Below are 24,802 nucleotides of genomic sequence, written 5' to 3' on the forward strand. Positions count from 1 at the left end.
GCTCTGACGCAAGCCTGTATTCAAGCTACGAATAAAAAAGTCAATATATATACTGATTCACGTTATGCATTCGGAGTTGTACATGACTTCGGCGTGCTGTGGCGAGAGAGAGGTTATTTAACTTCTCACGGTACCCACATCCAGCACGGATCCCTTATTCATGCCTTACTAGATGCAATACATCTACCCATTACAATATCAATTATGAAATGTAAAGCTCATACGAAAGTTACTGATATCATTTCCCAAGGCAATGATTTAGCTGACAGAACAGCTAAACAGACTGCTCAAACTCACACGTCTGACATGACAAAGACAATAGTTCCGACACCAACACATTGCATGACGGTTAAGGATCCCGCTCTTGACGTAATTGACATACAGACACATGCGACACCAGAAGAAATAAAGAAATGGACTGAATTAGGAGGGACCCAAACGGATCAAGGATGGATGACGAAGGAAAAATCTGTGTGGTTCCTTCCTGATTCAATGGTCCAAGTTATCATTAACACTGTACATAGTCCAGCACATCTAGGAGAAAAAGCTATGCTAGACAGCATTCAACACATTTGGTCCAACAAACATTTACGAGCAGCAGCTAAACAAAAAGTCCGTACCTGTATGATCTGTTGTCAGTTTAACCCAGGTAAAAGCATTCCCGTAGAACAGGGTGGATTTCAGCCTCCTGACCACTCTTTTGAAGTCCTCCAGATGGATTATATCCAGATGGAACGATGTCGAGGATTCAAATATGTTCTCGTAGTTGTCTGTGCTCTTTCCCGTTGGACAGAGGCATACCCGGTTTCAGATTACACTGCCCCGACTACTGCCAAACAGTTAGTTCGAGAATTCTTCCCACGGTACGGTTTACCACGTGCTGTCTACTCAGATAACGGCCAGCCGTTCTCCTCCGAACTAATGAAACACGTTTCACTTTTGTTAGGCTATCAGTGGAAGTTTCACTGTGTCCGACACCCCGAGGCAGCAGGTCTCGTGGAACGACATAATCAAACTCTGAAAATTAAATTGTCCAAAATATGTAGACAGAAAGGTGTCGACTGGGTAGTAGCCTTACCCGTTGCACTTTTTTACATGAGAATGGTAGCGCATTCTCGAACAGGGCTATCCCCTTATGAAGTGGTCTTTGGTAGACCACCAAATATGTGGGGGACGCCTATACCACGCAAAATAACTGATGTTGACTGTAATATGCTGACAGATTACTTGGCTTCCTTGATGTCTGCACTACAATCTTGTCGTTCACAGGTAGCTGCAGCCTTTCCCGACAACACCGAGGTGAAACCCCATGACGTAATTCCAGGGGATCTAGTTTTAGTGAGGAACTTTGATCGGAAGTCTCAGCTGGATCCTAGGTGGAAGTCGCCTCAGCTCGTATTGTTAACAACGAGGACAGCCGTGAAGATCGAGGGTCGAAAAGGCTGGATACATTCAAGTCATATCAAGAAATTTCATGGACTACCATCCGATATAGAGACTAAACACTGTATTTCCTCAAAGACAGACTCAAAGCTTCCTTTGGTTGAACAAAATAACTCAGAACAATATAGACTAAAACTCAGGTCTAACCAGTCCGGCAATTTGATTGTTTAAGTCCTCTCCAAGGTGAATCGGTCGAATTTGTCTCTGACATGTATCCCTTAGACCTGTACAGAGAAAGAAGCAAAAGGATAAAGCTGAAACGACATGCGTACTGTAAATCACTGCATAGTCATTGCACAGTGACGTTATTAATTTTGTTTTTCTTATGTCTTTTAATAATTACTGCAAGTATATTGTTGCACACATATTATCCTATTTCTAGACATGTTTACAATATTACTGCTGAACATTCTTTTAGTGAATTTCCTCCGCATGAATTGTCTTATAGATTTGCGCTGCGCAACAACACTTTTATTAGTATGTTACATCATTCCCATCAGGTTAGCAATGCTACAAATTGTTGGATATGTGGCCGACTCCCCCCCTATCAGAACTATAAAGGAATTCTACCTCTCTTTCCATACCCGTTCACACACAACGGCTCCTGTGGAGCATGGTTTAGTTTAATTAATTCCCAAGATTCGAACTCCGCAGTTTATCAAGACAACTGGGTATGGGGAAATCTGAACTTAGTTTTACTTAAAGTCTGTCACCCCAACAAGGAGGGACTTCCCGAAAGAACAGGAACTGATCTAGAAAATGAAGTATATGGATTAGGTAATTTCACGCTTAATCTCTTGATCTTGAATGTCGAATCCGAAGCTACTCCAATTTTTCCCGCCATGTCAGTATTTCCAGTAAAAGGTGAATTATGTGTAAGAAAGAATGGTTCCATACATATGGGCCATAGTAGATGCACCACTGTAATAGAATTCAGTGATCAAGGCAAGTCTACATTTAGAGCTTCACGCCATTCCTACTTCATATGTGGTCAGACGGCATACATACGTTTGCCACTAGATTGGGATGGTACCTGCTACATCGGATTCCTTTTTCCACCTGTTTTTCTAGCTCCTCCTGATTATCATAGAAATACTCATTTAGTACACAATAGAGAAAGGAGAGATCTCCCAATAGTCGATTACACTGAGACAGCATGGGAAAAATACACAGATTTCAATAAAGGTCTCTTTCCCTATATAGGTACAGTTACCAATAGTAAGCTGATACGTAGATTAACAAGAACACTTGAAGCAGTAGTGAACGAAACTATTTCCGCCTTAGGCAATTTAACAGAAGAGCAGTCTGCTATGCGGATTGTTGTGCTTCAAAATCGTCTTGTTCCTTGACGTCATCCTGGCCGATAGGGGCGGAGCTTGTAGGGTCATCGGATCAAGCTGTTGCATTTTCATACCAGAAAATTCGCCATCTGTATATAAAGCCATAACTCGCCTTCATAAGATCGTAAGCCAGATACACCAGAATCCAGGCACCTGGACTTGGTCCGGTTGGTTTTGGAGTGTATTATCTACCTTTGGATGGAAGGTCCTATCCTTCTTAGGTATTGGCTTTCTCATACTATTCAGTTGCTGCTTATGCCTACAATGTGGACCAGCGATCTGTGGTCTGTGTGCCACATCGTGTATCCCACCACCAAGATTTCATTCATCACGGAAGAAGAAAGAAGAACAAATGATGCTATATGAACAGATCGATGGATTAATGAAGATTGATATCTCTTGACGGGCAAGTAGGGGACAAGGAGGGAATGTGGAAATATGGATTTTTCTGGTCAGTTATGTCCCCTATCTTGGACCCCAACGGTTTCATGTATAAATCACAAGTACATGTATGTTTCCTCCAGTTCCAGTTATGAAGACGCAAACACATGTGTGTCCACCGCCAACATGTCCTCTTTCAGATCCGCCATGAATGGGCCGGATATTCTATTCCTAAGTGTGAAAGGCCACCGCCTTTATATGGTTCATTTATCCCATTTTACAGTTCAGGCGAGTAGGCCCTGATTCTGCCATCAAGCCTTTTTCTGCCTTCTGCCTCTGAAAGCTCCAGTCTGAGCTCGCATCTGTATCCATGAACTTTGTCCTACTCCCTGCGCGGCTAACGGTGCCTGACATCAGCCTGTAGCCTGCCAAAAACTGTATTTCACCTTCAAGATTATCTGCTTTGCTCCGCTCCCTATCCAATGCATTCCTGTCTAGTAGTTTAAAGTAAACATTCTTTCAGCTACCGAGCAAAAGGCCCGGCTTCTCTGTCTTTATGCAAGTAATCCATAGCCCTGTTAATATGAAAGATTTCGGACCTCGCATCTAGTGTAGACACTTAGACGCTCGTACACGCATTAACAGTCAGTATAGTCAGTATAGAATAAGATTCTACTCTAAGAGACCTCTCTTTTGGATAACATAGTTCTTTAAACATAGGATGTTAGATATGATTTGGGATTAGGTTGACTTGACCCTCCAGACTTCTGTCGCCACATGTAGAGCTAAATGTCAAGTCCCCTTCACCCCCTAGTTACACGTCAGTCACACGTCATGCTGCTGCGTGCGCATCTCTGCCAAGTATTTCTGCTGACATTACGAAATTCTTTCATGGAACCACCCATTTATGACGACATATCCAATGACGTTCTTTAAGCTACGCCCAGTTACACCTACTTTAGTGACGCATGTATGTTTTATCTTTGCTATCAATTGTTACGCCTCCTCCATCTGTTTCACTGTAATGCCTATTGTATAAAAATGCTTACCTGTCAATAAAGTAGAGTCTTCACTTCCTGAACCTTCATGGTGATGGAATCTGGAGCTCATCAATTTAAATTGATTATGGAATAAAGCCCGTTCCGAACCTCTAATACCACGGATTCTGCCTCTTATTTTACTGAGCTATTGTTATAGATTTTCCGCATCAAATTAAGTCCCGGTAATTAAATTATTTACCACACTACTCTGAAACAATCTACTCTATTCCACTGCACTTTATGGCACTCTACTCCATTATGCGCCACTCTACTCCACTGCAATCAACGCTGCAACATTCTAATCTATGCCTCTGCGCTTTACGTCACTGCTCTATACCACTGGACTCTACCCTGCACCACTATACTCTACACTGCACCACTCTACTCCTCTTTACTCTGAAACAATCTACTCTGTGTCACTGCACCCTGTGTCACTGCACTCTATGCCACGGCATTCTACACCACTGCACTCTATGCTAGGTCACTCTACTCTAAACCACTGCTGTCTAGGCCAATCCATATTACACCACTTTACTACAAACCAATGCACCCTACGCCACTGTACCTACGCCAACTACTTTGCACCACTACACTTCACGCAGCTGTACTCTAAAGCATTCTACTCTATGCCACTGCACGCTACACCACTTTACCCCATTGCACTCTACGCCACTCTATTCTACTCTGCACCACTGCACTCTACGTCACTGCACTCTAAGCCACTCTACTCTGCATCACTCCTCTCTATGCTACTGCACTCTACCCCGCACTACTCCGCTCTGCCGGTTTACTCTACTTCACTCTACTCTGCAACACTGCTCTCTCCGCCACTCTACTCTGCATCGCTCCACCCTACACCACTGTACTCTACATCAAACCACTCTAATCTACTGTGCACTGCTGCACTCTGACATTCTACTCTATGCTACTGCAGTCTACGCCACTATATTCCACTCTGCACCGCTCCACTCTATGCCACACTGCACCACTCTATTCTACACCTCTGCACTCTGCCACTGCACTCTAAACCACTTTACTTAAAACCAATACACTCTACGCCACTGCACTCTGTGCCAATCTACTCTGCACCTCTGCACCTTACTCCACTACACTCTGCGCTACTACACTCTACGTCATTGCACTTTACATCATTGCACTCTGTCACTTACTCTGCACCACTCTATGCCACTGCACCACTACACTCTACTCTACACCACTGCACCCTACACTTCACTCTGCAGCACTGCACTCTCTGCCACTGAACTCTGCCACTTTACTCCATGCTTCTGCACAACTCAACGCCACTCTGCTGCTCTCTAATCTACTGTGCATCTCTGCACTATATGACAGCACTATATGACACTGAACTCTATCCCTCTCTTTTCTACTCAGCACCACTCTACTCTATGCTAGTGCACTCTACCCCACTCTGCTATGCACTACTGCACTCTTCGCCACTGCACTCTACACCACTTCAGTCTATACCACTCCATTCTGCAACACTGCACTCTATCCCAATGCACTTTACCCTAATACTCTATACCACTCAACTCTGACCTGCACCACTCAACACCACTTCACTTCTACTCTGAGACAATCTACTCTATGCCACTGCACTCTGACACTCCATTGCAGTGAACTCTGCACCGCTCTACTCCACTCTACTCTATGCCACTGCGCTCTTCCCTACACCACTATACTCTGCCCTGCACCACTCTACTCTGAAACAATGTATCTTATGCCTCTGCACTCTATGCCACTGCTCTATATGCTGTGACACTCTATTGTTCTGCAGGCTATGCTTTGCCACTGTACTCTAAACGACTGCACTCTACGCGAACACACTCTACACCACTTTACTCAAAACCAATGCACCCTAGTCCAACTACTTTGCACCACAGCACTTTACGCCGCTTTGCTCTACATCTACTCTAAGCCACTGCATGCTACATCACTCTACACCATTGCACTCTACATCATTGCACTCTACATCACTGCACTGTACTTCACTCTATTCTACGCTGCACCACTGTACTCTACATGACTGTTCTCTGCACCACTCTACAACCCTGCACGCTATGATCCTGCACTCTGACACTCTATTCCGCATGGCTGCACTCTATGCCATTGCACTCTACTCTTCACCACTCAACTCTACGCCACTGTACTTTACCCAGCACCACTTCACTCTACGCCACTCCACTCTATGCCATTGCACTCTATGCCACTGCAATCTACTCTCTACCGCTGTACTCTATGCCACTGTACTCTATGCTATTCTACATCACTACACTCTACGCCAGTGCACTCTCACCACTTTACTCAAAGTCAACGCACTCTATGTCTCTGCACTCTACGCCCATTTGCTCTGCACCACTGTACTTTTTATGCCACTTCACTCTAGGCCCCTCTACTACATTTCACTCTACAACACTCCTCTCTACGATACTCCACTCTATGATGCTCTACTCCATTAAACTGTGCTCCACTGACACTCTACTCCACTCTATGCCACTCCACGCCACTCCACTATGCCATTCTGCGCCACTACTCCACTCTACAATGCTCTATGCAGCTTCCTCCATGCCACTCTACTCCACTCTGTTATATGACACAGTACTCCACGCCACTCCATGCCATTCCACCCTGACCATCTTCTCCGCTCTACGCCACTCTACTCTACAACACTCTACTCCAATCTATGTAACACCCTCTACGCTACTCCACTCTGCTCTATACCACTCCACTACACTCTGTGCCACTACACTCTAAGGCACTCTACTCAACTTTGACACTGTACTCCACTCTACGCCACTCTACTCTATGTCCTTCCACTCTGATACTCTACTCCTTCTACAACACTGTACGCTACTCCATGACACTCCACTTCATGTCTCTCCAGTAGTCAATGCTACTCAATGATACTGTATGCCACTCCATAACACTCCACTCTCCTTTACCCCACTAACTTTTAGCTGTGCTGAACAGTAGCCATTCTGGTGTACAACATTGTTAAAACATTGGCAAAGCCAATAGCTCTTGCATAGTTGAGACCTATTGGCTTTACAGTGCTTGTTTACATTTTTTAGTCGCCAGTCTGATGGAGTCCTGGCTGCGGGTATGTCGAGAACCACCAGCAATTGAAAGTTTGTCTGCTAGATAAGCGAGGGTGCTGGTCATGATAGCTCTGTAAATGATGGTGCTGTTTTTGAAGATGGTGCTGGTTTTAAAGATGGTGCCGGCTGGCAAGTGGAGCCTAAAGAGTTCCATAAGGATGGGGTGATGTGGTCATATTCCTTCAGGCTCTGGCTGAGACTTGCTGCGCTGTGTTGGAGGCCCTCAAGGAAAGTCTGTGTGAAGTCTGGGAAGCCATGGCATAGGGCATAACCACCATCCAGATGCAAGACTTCAAGGGCATGAACAGCAGTTCTGAAGTAGTTTTCTGGAAGAAATGCTTTGACTTTCTTTAGAAGATCAAGCTGGCACCAGGCTGTCCTTGTTCTTTGGCAATGATTGAGGGTGAAGTTGGTCTCCAGGGTGAATACAAGTGACTTGGCACTCGGTAAAAGTTGGGGTTAGAAGCAGTCGAGTTTCATGTCATTTAGCAGGGTTTGTACTGTAACTTGTTTGTTGGTCTTGGCAAAGGACAGGAATTCTGTCTTGGTTGGGGTGATCTTCAGGTTACCTGCTTTTCTTTATTGAAAATACTGCAGAAATTCCTTTCATTGCTCCTGGAATCACACCGCTCTTTGATGGTCCAAGCTACTATATTGACTTGTCTTGACTATGGAAACTATATTTTTAAGTTCACCCAACTATCTGGTCAAACGACTGTATCATATTCCAACTATGGCTACTAATTTGATTCTTACTTTTCCTAGTTCTTCCTTGGCTACAGCTGCCCTGGATAAACTTCACTGGCTTTTCCTGCCGAAGAGTATTCTTTTCAAGTCTTTGTACATTTTACACAGAACTGTTCAAATGTTGGATCCATCTATTTACAGAGTAACTTCCGGCGTTTTCACCTGGTGCACTGTCTACATTCCTCTGAATCACATTTGTTTCTTCAGCCCAAATTAAGACTTTCATGAGTCTTTGGAACGGCATGTTGCTTTTTCTTCTCTTGATTGTAGATTTAAGTCAATTCAGAAAGTTACTCAAGACTTGGCTGTATAGTCTCTAAGCTTGCACACTGCTCACGAAGTTGGAAACTGTTTTAATGCCAGGGCACCTTTTTGGTAACTGTTGTGCTTGACAAGTGGCTAAATATGAAAATAAAGAGTCTCTGGACTTCCAGGTCTGGGTGAAGTGCAAGCAGTGTTTGAGGTCTTGCATCTCTGAAGCAGAAGAGGCTTTCAAGAAGCTGTGTGTATCATCGGCATATTGTTGAATCTTGATGCTGTTATCTGTGTAGAGCCCCAGCTGTAAAGATGTAGAGGGTGAAGATGACCCAAGACAGTATGCAGTCCTGGGAGACTCGGCAGGCAATCGGGATCCTTTGGAACATGGATGTGCCCATGTGAACAAACTGGTGTTGGTAGGAAAGTTAGGGAGAGAAACAGTGAAGGACATTATCTGTGAATTCCATTCAAGACTCCAGGGTGTGCATGTAGGTGGGAGGAATGGCTATGTCAAAGGCAGCTGAGAGGGGCTGCAGTATGAGGAGGCATAGCTCATCTTTATCTGTGGTCCAGAGGGCTTTGTCTACGATGTGTAATGAAGCGGTCTCCATGTTGCAATGTGATATGAAGCCAAATAGGTAGTTGTGCAGGAGATTAACACTGACATGATCTTGTAGATGAGCGTAGACTTCTTTCTCAATGATCTTGCTGATGAATGGTAGGCGAGTTATCAGCCGGTAGTTGGCGAGGCCGCTAGAGTCTAGTGTAGGCTCCTTTAGGAGTCGGAGGATCTGGTGTGGTCCAGGGATTCCCAGGAGAGCGATCTCAACTTCTTATGAAATTGCTATCTGCGTATGTTTGAGTGTACATGTCCAACAATACTTGAGGACTTTGATTTGTTGTGGTTCGCCTCTTGCTTTACCCTGGGGTTTAAAGATGTTTGGCACATTACTCTTGTTGTGAGGGTTATTATGTTCTTCTTGGCTGTTATTTATGTTTGTGTCAGTCATTTGGCTGTCTTTTTTGCAATTGGGCTGCCAAATAATATAGCTCATAGTCTGAGCGCCCGTCACTCTCTCCTCTTTGGGTAGCGCGGGTTTTTCAGCCTCACTGGACCTTCCTTTGTTACATGTCAATTAGTAATGTGTCTAGTTTCTGAAAAAAAACATTCAAGGTATACGAATCCGCAGTGACAAAATAATATAGCATCCTCGGAAGGAGGCTCAACTTTGATAACGCTGTTCTTGCCATCAACAGATGCAGCATCTTCCAAAAGGTCACGCTGCCCCTAGCCGCCAACAATGCTGCTGTAACATTCCCTTCAAAGGTGTCTTGGTCAGAATGGCATATTTGTACCCCAATAGCAAAACGTGGCGGGTTCCCAATTTAGCCTTTGACGCACTACAGGCACTGTTGTTCTTTCAGTATCTGAGTGCACTGAAAATGTATTGGTCTTTTTCTTCACTCGTAATCCTCATACATTTTTGCTTTTGTTTGATCTGCTCCCTTGTGTGCGTCGCTTTTAAATAGTTGCATGCCACCAGCATTTAGCAACACCACATGTTTGTGACCTTTCACTTCAATACTTGGGTTACCTAGCCCCCGTCTTGCAGTCTTGTCATGTCTGCAAAGGGCTCTACCACGAGGGCAATATAGATAATTGGGGACAGCTGGCAGTTGTGTCGAGTCCCCTCTCGATCCCAAAAGAAGAGGAGATAATGCATCCTGTTCTAACCCTGGCAATAGGTTTCTTATCTAGTACTACAAGCAAGTAGCTCCAACTCTGTCCATACTACTGCTCTTACCGTTAAGTTGAAGCATACTCCAGCGTATCTTGATCAGTGATCTGACCTTCTTGGCAGTTTTAGGTTCTGGGATAAAACACTGGTCTGGGTGAACTAATCTCGAGACCTGTGGAAGTAACCTATTGTATAGAATATTACTTAATATTTTGTAGTCTGTTTTGAGCCGCAACAGCTACCTATACATTTCATATCCGACTGGTTTCGTTCAGGCTTTAATTTTGATACCTGTAGGGCTTCTCAAGTTGCAGAAGGAAGGGAGAGAATCCGTAGCGCCTCGTTGTACATTGTGGTTAAACAGGGTGCCAGTAGATGTATATATGCCAACTTGAACTCTATTTCAGTACCATCCTACCCTAGTATTTTCCCTTTGGCTATCCCTTTGATTGACAATATTCCTTCCTGGTCTGTTTCCTTTGCTCCTATTTTGCCTCATCTGGGAGCATTTCTCCTTTGGCCTTTTCTAAATATTCATTATTTGGTCTGTTCGCATGTATCGGGCTCCATGTATGCAGAGTCGTGTTCTATAAATTCCTGATTTATCTCTATATGTGATCTTGCCTTTTTTCCATCTACTCCGGAACGCAACTATCACCGGTACGTTCTGTTCATTCTTACTCAGCCAGGCTAGCATTCGTCCCACTAACTCTTTCATTGTGTGCTCTGGCCTGACATTCTCTGTAGTCAATACACCCTAGCCTTTTCATACTCTGTAAACATTTCCCGTTGCATTCTCTTGTTACTTCTGCCACGGCGGTCAACTATTCCCTTTTCTCTAGATCTTTGTCTCTTTACCTTTTTATTTAATTCCCTCACTAAGATGTGCTGTATTTTTGTCACAGTCTAGCTGCATTCCCCTGACACAGTCTTTTTAAATGTCTTCCACTCAACCAAAGCATTGGACACTGTGCCTTCATTATCCCGAAGTCATGCCCTATTGTTTCTCTTAGTGTTTCTTTAAACACCAGGTATTCTAGTGCTGTAGTCTGTACTCCTCACTCTTGGTTTACTCCACTTTATAATTAACAAGAGAGTTTCGTACAGGTATTCGTTTATTGTCACTCTTGACTAAACTTGCAGGTTACTAGTCTAACTTCTGCTGTCACCTCCTCCATCTTCCGCCTTTGTCCCCAGTTGCTGGTGGAGCGAGTGAAAGGGAAGTTGGCTGGGCCAGCAGGCAAGTGAGCGACTGGGATCCACACTCTCTCTTCAGCAAGCTGTTGACCACTCTGTTCTTCATCTGTAGGAGGTATGTCCCTGTTTTTGGAGGCACTGAAATCAAGGGGCTTCCTCACAGAGAGCTGGTGTCTGTTTATCCCAAGGGCACGGTCGCTATTTTGCCCTCCTGGCCACCTTGCTGTCTGCCCTCTAGGGCATTCTCTGTGCCGTCCGGGGCTCTATTTGGAACAAAATGTCTACTTTCTTAGCTGTTTATGCTGTCTGCATAGAGGGCTGGATGGCTTTGATGTGCAGAGGATTAAACTTTGATTGGGGAGGCCGAGTCAGAGCTCTGTGAAAGTGCTGTCTCACTGCATAGGCTGTATGTCCTCAAGGGTAAGTTCGTCATTTAACATTTGACAATGGCACCTTTGTGAAGAGTTTTTACAAAAGCATTAATTTTGACAGATTCATTGTGAAAAGTAGGTGGAACATGTCCCTCTATCTCAAAATGCCGAAATTTGCAAATGTAATATTCCTACTTGTTGGTTAGTCATTCCCACATCATCCCCATGTGTCTTACTACCTTGTCTTGGCTTTCTCTCATTCTTAACATGTGTGCCTAAAGTGATGAAATGGGAAAGTAATATAGATTTTTAATAGCGCTTTGTGCTTCCGGTGCCACATACTCTGACACACGTTATAAGGAGGAATGCGTAATATAGATTTTCCTAGTAATTTATGACGGAAAGCCTTAATTTTATTAAAGACATGGAGGCGAGTATTATGCTGTCTCTTAACTTGCTTTAATGAATAGCAGCGATCAAGACAACTAGAAAACTACATGTCCCATGAGGCCAAGGAACAAAAAGCCATTGGGAACAAAGAAAATCATAGTACTATGTACCAATCAGGAATGAGGGACAGACTATTATACCTAACTTGACTGCAGACAGCCCTCTTTTCTTGTTCAAGAAGTTAGGAATAAGTAGAAAACATTGGAAAAATAGAACATACAATAGCAACAGCTAGCATAAGTGTAAAACTGTCCTGAATAAAGTCCATCCAAAATGATCCAGAATAGGGAGCGGCGACCACCAAAGGACCGCAGCAGTAAGAAGTTGTCAGCTTCGAAAAAGGCATAGACGAGGCAGCTTTGGAACGCAGTCACTCTTCATGTGGTTGAAGAAACTGTTAGGACACCTTTGTGTATCTGTAATAAAATGAAGACTTTCCGTCATAAATTACTAGGAAAATCTTCATTTTTTGTTTAAAGCATATCAACCACTACAGAAGATGCAGTAATAACAGGTTTACAATGAAAGGTTCAGAAAGTCGTATCATTAGACCAATCAGCAGATCGCCGAATGTCCTCTAACCGAGAGCCTGCCTAGAAGGCCTTGGAAGCTATAGCTCCCTGAGTGGAGTGGGCTCCAAAAATGGACGTATCTATACTGGCAAGGGACATAATCTGTTTAACACAATGGGCAAGGGTAGGAGAAGAGATTGGTTTGTGAGGTTTTCTGAAAGAAATGAGTAACTGGGTATGAGAGGACGTTCTGAGGTACTGTTTTTTATTCATATACTTATAACATTTTTTCACACAAGTTTGGTTGATTGGGAAAATAAGGGTAAAACACAGTATTCAAATTGGTTTTGGAACATTTGTTAATGTTGAAGAGAAATGCCTATGGGAGTAAAATGGTGAGCGGAAATTTCAAAAGCTTTAACATCAGAGACTTCACACAATAACGTTGTCAATTTGGCTGAAAGCATTTTTAGAGAAAGAGAATTATTCTCTGGCCAAGAAATGTACAACTGTAAAACCAGGTTAATATTCTATAATTTACTATACTTTGGAATTGGAATATTAGAGAAATTTTACTACCAATAACAGTCAACAGATGAGTGGATGTTCTCCAGCTGGTTTCCCATTGATATATGAATGATTCATGGAAATTGCAGAACGATAAAGGTTTACAGTACGATATGTCTTACCTGCACCCGCTGGGCATGGTAGGAAGTTAGTGATGAAGGAGATGTCAGTTGAAAAGGGATTAACATTTTCCCACGCACCAGCTAGCCCAAAGATACCAGGCTGATCTGTAAGCCTTGGTAGTGCCTGGGGCCCATGATTTGCTGATATAGCTTGAAGCTTCTGCCAAAATGCCTGGATAAGATTGGGAACTCCCGAGACCTCCCAGACTGTTAGGAAGAGCGTATTGTTCAGAACCAGATTGTGGCTGTGACCTGCTGGGTTCAGGAGGAGGTTCTGGAAAGAGGGAAGAAGGAGGAGAATGTCTGTTGCCAATTCCAGGAGGGGAGGATACCATACCTGAGACTGCCAAAAAGGATCGGCCAAACCCAGCATGGCCCTCTGGCGGCGGACCTGACCCAGAACCCTGTTGATCATGATGAAGGGGCGGAAGGCATAATTGAGGGCTTGGAACTCATCCTGGACAAATGCATCTGCAGCTAATGCTAAAGGATTTGGACACTAACTGAAAAATTGGGGAATATGGTAATTCAGCCGGTACGCCAAGAGATCTATTTGGAAAGTGCTCCATTTGTGAAACAGCACATCAAAGACTGAATGATGCAATAGCTGTAGTCGTGAAGATGACAAAAGTGCCAATCTGCTACCAAAGTGAAATTGCCTGAGAAGTATTCTGCTTTTATTAGTGTGTGAAGGAGGCAAAATTCCCATAAACGTTTTGCTAGTTCTGCTAGAGGTTTTGACTTGGTGCCGCCCAGGTGATTTATGTAACGGACTGCTGAAAGATTGTCCATCCAGAGCAGAATGGAACACTGAATCCTGTTTTTTGCAAAACTCAGGATTGCAAAGGAGCCGGCTAGTATCTCTAAACAACTGATGTGCATTGAGGACTCCTGTGGAGACCATGTACTTCCAGTTGATATTTGACCACACCGAGCACCTTAACCTGTCAGACTTGCATCGGATTTTAATGAAAGATCTGGGGCCGAAGCGAAGATAGTCCTGCTGTTCCAGGTATCTAAATGGGCTAGTCACCATTGAAGTTCTAGTCTGGACTCCTGGTCTATAGGGACTCGTCGGAATAAGCAAGACCTCTGCAGAGATGGCAAGTTTTTAGTCTCTGGAGAGCTCAACAATGAAGCGGCCCGAGAAAATGGCCTGAATCGATGAGGAAAGCAGACCAACAACCCTTGCAAGAGAACTGAGGGAAATGTTGGAGAGTCTCAGAGTGTGAAGGAGTTCTGATTTTATTCTTTGAACTTTAGTTTGGGGTAAGTGAAGTGTTGCGTCGATGGAATTTATGAGGTAACCTAGAAACTCCCTTTGTTGAGCAGGAACTAGGACTGACTTACCTTTGTTGATGAGAAAACCCAGTTCTGAAAGGAGTGAGCGTGACATGAAGATGAGAGTGGCAAGTTTGTAGAATTTGACACATAAAGAGAATGTCATCTAGGTAGATGATCAGTCTTATACCCTGGCCCCAGAGAAAGGAAACAACAGGTTTTATGAGTTTGGTAAGACACCATGGTGCAGAAGACAGTCCAAAGGGGAGCGAAGACAACCGATACGTGTCTCCCTGCCATTGGACTGGAGCGCTTTTCTGTGATTGTGATGAATAGGAATGTTAAGATAGGCATCTTGAAGATTGAAATGAACCATCCAATCATATTGAAGAAGAGCATCTCGAAGATGCAGAATGGTTTCCATTTCGAAGTGGCGATAAACGACAATGATTGAATTGTTTGAGGTTTATGACCGGTCTCATTTTTTTGTTTTTCTTTTTGACCAAGAAAAGCAAGCTTAAAAAACGCGATGGAGGAGGAGCCAAGATGGCGACCGGGACGGCAGCGTAGACCCCCGGCTCCGTGAGCCTCCGCATCCCGCACGGATATCCTGCCTGAGATCCTCAACTTGTGCTACGTGGTCGTGTTTCTGAAGGAGAGGGGCTCCCGACTGTGTGACTCCGAGGTCTCTAGCCGTGCTATCGCCGGAGAAAACTGCATCTGAACTTTGCGGCCTATGCGGCCCTGGAGCCGGGACATCGAGTGGACGCCGTGGCCGGGTGGCAGTGCGACAACAGCGGCCGGTGGTGACTGGGTGGAGTCGGCCCGCCGGAGCGGTGCCAAACTCGGCCTACATTTCGGCATGGTCACTTCTACTGCCCAGTGTAGCTGACCGAGTGCATGACCGGGGGTGCAAATCTTAGATCCTCCGGTGGCTGCCCCTGCCTTGCTGGTGAGCTGCCCGGCCGCCGTCCGTATCCTGCCCCGATCATTGCGGGCCGCCCCCGGATTTCTACGGGAGCTGGTCCGTGGTGGGGACGACTGTTGCCCGTGACCACGGATAGTTTTTTGCCTGCCACCGGAACCCGGTCACCCGCGACGTGGACATCGCGGCGCCTGTCCTGGGGTCCCGGCCCCGGTGAGGGTCGGGCATACTTGGCGGCCATCTTGGGTCGATGAAGCCTACCATCCTGTCCGCTGGGCCGCAGCGGGCCTGTGAGCGTACGATTTTTGGGAGTGTGGTGGCGAGCTCACAGAGAGCTGAGCTGGGGTACGTCGACCTCCTCGAGGCTCTTGGTACTCTTCACTCCTCCTTGGTTCATGGTTTCGTGATCTTGGGGAGTAAGCTCGATGGTGTGGCGTCGGAGTTGGGGCAGTGGCGGCCCGCCTGTCCGCACGAACACAGAGTCTACCCACACTGCGCGCAGGAGGACGCTGTGGCGGCCCCCCCTGAGGTTAGTACACGACTGGACGCCCCGGCCAGTATGCTACAGTGTGTTCGACCTTCTGAGGGCCTGATCTGTCCCGGAGGCGTTGGACCTGAGTGGGATGTGGTGGCCCCATCCCGTGCATGCCCTCCTGCGACCCAGAGACAACTCCAGCAACTAATGTCTCTTTTGGCTGCTCCTGCCTTCCTGAACCTTGCGTGCAGTGCAGATCCTAGGGCAGCACTTGGAAGCCTGTTTCCTCACGCGGCGGACTGTGTTGATGCTCAGAGACTTCCACCCCACCTGTGTGCGTCGCTTCTCTGTCGTTGTTGGACATTCCTCTGCCTAGGAACATTGGGTATGGTGCTGGGTCGAGGGGTTGGCATGGGCAGAATTCCACTGAGTGGTCAGGGATGAGGCTGGCCCCTCGGGGGTGGTCGCCTAGTGGACGGGCGGGCTTGGGGTGGTGTGCTCTCCTGACATGGCTACTGGCACAATAGACGCATAATGCTCCCCATCGTGGTTTGAGAAGATTGTTTCTGTGCTGTTCCTTGTTCACTTTAGGGGAACCTTACCGTGCGGGAGGGAGAAGCCGGGGGTCTGTTATGAAGGCCCTCCTCCAGTTTATAAATACTTTCTCTACCCCCCCGTCAGGTGGGGGTTCTTTCCGACTTCTTTTTCCCTATTCTCCTACATTTCGGGTCTGGTTCCAGGGCGACAGGCACACTGCTGGGGGGGGGGGGGGCCGTACTCATCTGCAGAGGTGCGGGGTGGGGGGTTGGGGGAGGGGACTCTGTATTCCTTCATCTTTTTTTCCATGGCCTCCTTTTTCTTCTCTGATTCTTTTTGTCTTTCTTTTTCTGGGATCAGCGTGATACACCTCCTTTTGCTATGCCTCGTTGCCGTTCCATGTGTTCACAACTTCCGGGGTGTTCTTGGGGAGTTCTGGCGGGGGACTGCGGGCGCAGCTGTAGACTATGTTTTTCTCCATCCTGATGTTCCTGTGTTTGCGCCATTGACCGAATAGATTGCTGTAAATCGCTAACGTTCATTACTCCGCATATCCGTGATCGTTGTTTTAAAATTGCTTGTCACCTGATCCTTCTGCCTTGTTTCATCATAAAATGAAAACCTTTTCCTCCTGGTGCCCTACTTACGCTGTTTACAGTATTAGCAGTACGATTTTGCTCCCTGCAGTGCTGCCTGTGTTTATACTTGTCGTTATTGCTCTGATTGCTTAGCGGCCGGCCCCGGGGGGTTGTAGGCCCATACTTGTTCTTATTGAACTGTCAATAAAGGTTTTCAAAAAAAAAAAAAAAAAAACGCGATGGATGAGGGTAAGTGATTTGCATTGGTCGTTTTTGTAAAAGATTCTTTATTTCTTGGAAATTAGCATGGACATTTTGGCTGAGAACATGAGAGGAAGTGGAGGGGCAGATTAGAAATAGGTCCTGTAAAGTTTTATGGCATATCCTTGAACAGTGTGTAATACCCAAGGGTTGGAGGTGAGCATCTGCCATTTGCTTAGAAAAAGCTTTGTGGCCCCCTTTAGAAACTTGGCCAGAAGGAAGACTTACTTGCTGGGTGTGAAGCCCTGGCATTTCTCTGGTTGCTACCTCGGAATCCTCTTGACCTTTGAGGATAGAACTGTGGTCGGAAGTCTTGATAGTTTTGAGTAGGATCCTCTGTATCCCTGGCTTCTGGGAGATTGGCCGGTAAAGCAGCTCCTGCCTCTACCGGCCCTGGCAAAAACACAATTGAAAAAAACTTTCTTGAGGGATTGTTGTGCTTTATCCAGAGAAGAGAAAGCAGCAACATATTTGCTCACCTCCTTAATGAAAGAGTCTCTGAATAATAGTCTGCCAGCGTTGAGACCGGGATCCATAGCTGCAAGATTTGTAAGTTTGGGGTCAAGTTTTAGTAAAAGACCTTTGCGATGTCCATGGGTAATTGTGGAATTAGCATTCCCCAGTAGACAGAAAGCTTTTTGTAGCTACATGGATAATTCTTCATTGCAATGTCTGCTTATCCAACCTGCCCATCTCTGCAATATCGAAAATGCGTGCTAAAGGACCAACAATGTCTAACAACTTATCTTGACAAGTGGACCAGGCTTTGTCCACGCCCTGAGGGTCCTTACCAAACTTGAAGAAAGAAGTCAGCATGTTTGAGTCAATATAAGTGGTAGACGTAATATGAAAAGAGAAGGGAACGTCTGGGGCATTCAGAGCTTAATTTTGCCCTTGTTTGTTAATCCAAAGGTAAACGTAGTTTGGCGGCAATATTTTCCCCCACATGATCTGAGGGAAGCTACTATGTCGAGTTAGGGTGGTGGATGAGTTTGGGATCAAACATGGGGTGACCATCAGCATCTAAAATTGGTTTGAAGTGAAAAGGATCATGAGGAGTTAATGACACCTTGGATTTCTTTGCTGGAGGCCCAGACCAGAATTCTGAATCATTCCCCGCATCGGGACCTTTGTCGGTAGCCAAATCCATGTCATCATCAGTGTCTTGGATATTGGAAATAGCAATTTTGGTATTGCTGTTCTATAAAAGTTTTGTTTTATTTTTGCACTCAATGCCAGTAGCAGAAGAATTCCTCTCCTTACAAAAAGGCCTTGGAGGAGCATTGTCCTCGGACCCATTTGAGGATTCCTCACCAGTCAGTAGTGCAGAAATATCTTTAGAATTGCTCTTTGCTGACTGAGCAGATGTTTGGACCACCGTGGCCTTGCGCTTTCTGCTTTCCGCCGCAGATAGGGCCAAATTGGATTTTGACATCCAACTGAGAACAGTGTTTTCAAACTTTTTAGTAACTTTAGACATAAAAGCCGAAATGGCTTGTGCCACAGGTGATTGAATAAAATCATTTAAATTATTCTTTAAATCTTCTTCATTATCATTATTTTCCTCAAAGGAGAAAGAGTTGTTAGAATTCATGGAGAAAATGGCGATAATACATTTTTTGTGTGTTCTAAGACTCAATAATGTCAGTATCAGCTGTGAGAAAACAAGGGAAATGAAGGCTGTGGGAAAGGGTTAATTCTTTGCAAAGCCCTGCCAGAAAGGAGCTCCCGGTAGGAGGCAACATGACGTGACAGTCTATGAGAGGCGGAGTAAAGGCGAGGCCCTGCCCCCGAGTAGTGTCGTTCAGATGAGTTTGCTGGAGACAGCGCCTGGTTGGCAAATAAGGAAATACTGCTCCGCGAGAGACACCAAACGAACGGAGCATCACAAGGAGAAGTCTGAAGGAAGTCTGTGGGGCGTCACCAGTAATGGCGGACACAACCACAGGAACGGGTGGCAAAAAGACGCAATGAACGCTCGATGAGGAGGTGAAAAATGTAGTATAACAATGTTAAGGTATCAGGGGCACAAGTGTTACAACAACAAGTGTCAATTCGCATGCATAACAAACTGTAAAGTGAAGTACTATATAAGCCAATGAAAGTATACTTATCTTGGCTACAAGCAGCAAGAAAAGAGGGCTACATGCAGTCAAGTTACGTATAAAAGTCTGTCCCTCATTCCTAATTGGTACATGGTACTCTGATTTTCTTTGTTCCCATTGGCCTTTTGTTCCTTACCCTCATGGAGCATTTAGTTTTCTAGTTGTCTTGACTGCTGCTATTCATTAAAGCAAGTTGAGACAGCATAATATGAGCCTCCGGTCTTGCCATAAAATTCCCTCTTATCTTGTGCACAACCTTACCCAGTGTGACTCATGATGTGCCTTTTGCATGCCCAGCAACCTACTACGCTGGTCCCTGTGTCCGTTTTGCTTCTCTAAATTGTTAATACATGTTGTCTCACTCTCTATTCTATCGCTTCTGCATGGGTAGCTTAAGGTTTAAAGCCTTGCATGTCTTATGCTACCACGTTGGTGATAAGGGCATATTTATGTACAGTAAATACTGAGGTGCTGGGTACTAGAATAGCACAATATAAATACCACACACACACGCATGCATACCTACATAGAGGGCTGTAAGTGGGACGGGTCCTGTGGTGCTCAGCACCGGCAGCTCTAAAAAGCAGGTGCTGAGATGGGTCCATACTTGGCTCTCCATTTTTGCTCTCACCCTCAGGATGGAACAAAAGATCTTGACTCTGCAACAGTTCATTGCTGTTGATGTGATTTTTGTTGTTGTTGTTGCAGTTCTATATTGCACGTACTCGATGCGCTTTATGTGAGCACCAGTTACATTACACAAGGACATATTCATTACATTTTTTGGTAGGCCCTGGGAGGTTAAGTGATTTGCCCAGAGTCACAGGATGTTGAGCCAACATGAGGCTCAAACCTGCTTCCCAGCTCCAAAGTCGGCAGCTCTAGCCGTTACAGCAGCAATCTTTCCTGCAAGAACTAAAGCATTTTCAATATTATTTATCTTGTGCAGCTAACAAACCATTGACTAAGCCAATAGTCCTGGCTTGTTGTATATATAATGTTACTTGTTGTATTATATACCTGGATGCAATGACAGAAGTAGAAAAATACTAGTCGTGCGGCACTCTATGCTAAGCACAGATTTTTAGCTTAAGTATTTTTGGCCGCGCCGTACTTACATCACCATGTTCCTTTGAAAGACCCCCAAGTTTTTTCATCTCACTTAAAGCCCTGCATACACATAGTCTAGTCATGCTAACATGTGTTACACCTCGATAGTAGCATCTTCTAGTTGCACGATCAGGTGGCTTGGTACCTCCCGGATAATGGTGGAAGAGAGACTATGGACTCAAAGTAAGGGGCTTCAACAAAGTTAATTTTAGACATACAAGAAAGGAATGTCACTGAGTTGATTGCTGCAAAATGTATGCAGGATGCTTCATAAACATTCTAAAATGTGATCTATTTTCAGGATGGTGACAGCCCAGCAAAAAAGTCAAGGACTAATGGAAGAGAGGTACATCTTTTTTCTCATCAAATATGTGTACATAAGTGATCTAAAAATGAAAACGTAACAACATTGTTTTGTTAACTGTGGCAATATCAGAAAAGCAGAAACCTATGCTTCGCGCCAGGAAACCCGCTGGGTGGCTGTGCGATCTATAAGTGGAAATAATAATAATAAAGCCTGACTGCTCTCACCCAATTCATTCTAGTTATAGAGTGGTCGTTTTAAACCTTGCAGGCCTAAAGGTATTGTGTATTCTGCTTTAAAGTGTGGAGCAAAGGCTGTTGAAAGTCAGTAAAAGTGCAAATCAACGAGGGAGGTACAGGAAACATTTAATTTTCGACTTTTTAGCTGTGAAAAAAGTCATCTTCGATAACTGTGGAAGAGTTATTTGATGATCAACCTCATGTGCGTAAGTATGGAAGAGCTGAGTATTTTTATATTTCACACACAAAAAATACGTAGGATGTGTGGGACTTCTGCCTTTGAAATATGCCTTTATTATGATGGTAACTAATAGCAGGAGTTTGAGGGAGGGAGGGAGGGAGGGGCGGGTTCAATTACCATTCAGTAACAAAAGCGCAAAATAAATCTAGCAGTGTCTATTCTTAAGTACACTAGACGCTAGGGGAATCTCACCTATCCTTGGGCCTTGGAGTGAGAAACAAAAAAGTGCGGTATCCTTAGTATGAACTGCTAGTCTGAAATAACAAAGGAAACAATATGCGGTGCAGTGAGTGTGTGCCACAGATTTATATAATAACATTGTGTAAGTGATTACCTCATGGGAGCAGCACCAAGTGGGTTTGAGCATCAATTTAGAACACTGCCCAATTTCACTTCATTGGTGTACATTTATTAATGGTAAAAGAACAGATGATGGACGGAATGCTGAACAAGTCAAACGACCACCCTCCGTCCCAGATCGTTCAATATCTTTTTTTTTTTTTTTTTTGCATGCCACACCATTCCAGTTTAGACCAAGCCATATGTAAATCAGTCTTGACCCTGCTCCCCATGGGAACAGTCCAGTCCTCCCTGGACCAGAAATAAGCATCCTAGGACTGATTTCGGGGTATCAACCCTCAACAGCCGGGTAACTTGAATCCAGTGGCATAGCGAGCACGGGTCCCACGTCTGAGCACACCCTTCCCAAAAAATGCAAAAAGAACAGATGATGGAAGGGATGCTGAACAAATCAAACATTCACCCCCAGTCACAGATCTGTGTTAAATCTATCGCTTTTTTGCAAGCCACACAAATCCAGTTTGGACCCAGCCAAACATAAGAGACAAACTGGGGTGAAGTGGCGAGCAAAATAACAATGGATTAAACCCAGATCTGTGACTGGGGGTCAGTGTTTCAAAAGTTTCAAAACTCCATCCATCATTTTATTTTGTGGTGTTGCTTTGTGCTTCTTAAGTGGCTAAGGGTATGCCCAGAGGTGGGTCCCTTGCTCGCTGGACCAGAAAGAAGCATCCTGGGACTGATGTCGGGGTATCGACCCTCATCAGCCAGGCTAGCTTGAATCCAGTGTATTTTGTGCACTTTTGTAATCTGTGCTATGTGTGAGGAAGCTTGCCCTGCTGCTTTCCGTGCTGCAACTGTGCTCGTTGTGCTAGCGAAGCTTGATGATAAACATTTTCCTATAAAAATGCCAACATTATTGATGTGAATGTTTGTTAAATCGGGTGGGCACCTGCTTCTTTGTAACTTAGTGGTGCATCATTCTGATAATGGGATTTCGTGCCCTCACTCAGTCCTCTCTTATCTTCTCCAACCCCATTTTCAAATTTGCCTTAAATGACAGTCTCTGCGATCCCCTAATCCGTTTTTTCATTGAACCTGAGCATCAGTACATTTTTATAGAAATCTTAACATGATTATTCTCATTGTGGAACGCTAGATTTCTAGAGTGTTTACATTGTATGCATGGTTAATTATTCTGCCTTTATTGCAAGAGTATCCAAAGCAGTGTCAGAATATTCTGATCCTTGTCAGATGTTTAGGATACCCACTGTGTACATGAGCTCAGTTTAGAGTAATTGTGTGTAAATTGATTCTGTATAAATATCCTAAAATAGGCCATAGATCCAGTCCTTCTGGACCTACATCAAACACCACTGCTCATTACGTGCTACTGTCTATAGATTCGGTCAATCAGTCACCTTAGACTGGCATTTGTAGCAACAGTGGGTGCATTGTTAAAAATCAATAGAATCTGACCGTGAAATTGAATTAGGAGCTGCGGTGGGAGGGCAGAAGAGAAGAGAAGACATTAGGTTTTGTTTGGGTTTAGATTTAGGTAGCATTAGAGATGTTATGCAGTTCACAAAAACTTTGGCCACAAAATGAAGTCCAGTGATGGGGCAATAGTTGTTCAGATATACAAGGTCATATTCGATGTCGCAGATTTTCAGAATAAATACTCTGATTGGGAGACCTTCACAAGGTTATCCCATGAGGTGATGATGAGTTAGCTGCCAAAGTGGGTGGGACAGGGTCAGTGAACTGGCTATAGGGTTAAAGTTTCAAGATGTTCTGTAGTCTTGGGACTGGATCAAAAGTCTTCCTTACATTTAGTTAAAGGTATGTGGGCAGGGCAATTTCTAACACATACAAGCCCCTTGTCCTGCATCGGGTGATAAGAACATAGTGGCTGTATTACATCTCATCTTAAATCCTGGCCGTAGTAGGAAGGGAGTCACATGTCTGTATGCTGTTCTGTTAGCACAACATGCACACCAATATACTGAACTGAAAGGCAAGTGGAAAGCATGTACTGTCCATGTTTTGACTGATACAGTATGGACACAGTACTTGAATTATGTGAAATTGGCCTCAAGAAACCTCAGATTGAAATATGTGCAGTATACTTATCTTCACCAGATCTACCTGATCCTGAGAGACACAGTACGGATCGACTCTGATGGGATGACAGATCGCCCTAGAAACATGCTTTTAGAATCCGATTTTTACCACATGGTGTGGCAATGCCCAGTAGTGTTGGCTTTTATAGCTAAGCTTGCTGAAAGGTTAGTGGACTAGGATCCCCTGACATGCCTGTTGGCCTTAATGTGGTAATGAAGAAAAGTTTATAGTCTTGGTGCTCGGACTGATTAAGAGGTGCATTGCCATGGTGTGGAAGGTGCCGCTAGACCCTACAATGAACTGTTGGGTGGATGATCTATGGAGATTGCCCTAAGCGCTAAGTTACAGAAAATGAAGGGAACAGGAACTAGATATACAGCTTGGTCTTGGGACATGTTCAACTTCAGTGGAGGACCCTTGGGATGAGAGGTCCCGGTAGCGTTAACACATAGCCTCTCACATGTTGCATGTACTAAGATGGAACACTGTTAGAAGAGCCTGTCCGAAATGACTGATGGTCATAATGAAACCTAGATAATATCGAACACCGCAAAGTAGGAAAAGTTGTCTGGTCAAGCCCCCAATACAGTGTAATACAATGCAAGGGGAAACAAGCATTGGCATAGCCAATAGGTCTCGCCTTTGGGACCTTATAAGTGTTTAGCCATGCAGCACATTATCACCCACCAGGCAGATTTCTATAATGGGACTAGTACTTATGTAAAGGGCTTTGATACCTTCATTCGCGCTACATAATGCAAAAAATAAAAAGGAATGAAAGGAGAAGTGCTTGCAGATATCTGTAGTGGGGGAGCGAAAAGATAAGTTAAGATTGCATTATATACTGCCAGTACTAAATCAGAAAGCGAGCACAGTAGAGCAAATCAGGAGCCGAATTGAAAGGACGCAAAAGTGAGCTATCCCAGTGTGCAAGTGAAGGCGGGGCGGGACTTTGCTGCATCTTGGGGCTGAGTAACAGATGTTTATTGCCAACCAAATGAATGTTATTTAGTTTGTCGGCCTCTAGTAGGATGAAAGG

General features: G+C 44.7%; 1 protein-coding gene across 1 annotated transcript in view; it reads left to right on the top strand.

Annotated features, from left to right (window-relative positions):
* PPA2 (inorganic pyrophosphatase 2) overlaps positions 1-24,802 on the top strand; it is a 360,440-nt gene that overhangs the window by 80,759 nt on the left and 254,879 nt on the right. Inside the window, exon 3 of the mRNA XM_085641413.1 lies at positions 20,857-20,901. Within this exon, the coding sequence (XP_085497539.1) occupies positions 20,857-20,901 (45 nt within the window). The remainder of the gene's footprint in view (positions 1-20,856; positions 20,902-24,802) is intronic.

Source organism: Triturus cristatus, chromosome 2_2 (genome assembly GCF_964204655.1).
Source record: "Triturus cristatus chromosome 2_2, aTriCri1.1, whole genome shotgun sequence".
In the NCBI taxonomy this organism is placed as follows: Eukaryota; Metazoa; Chordata; class Amphibia; order Caudata; family Salamandridae; genus Triturus; species Triturus cristatus.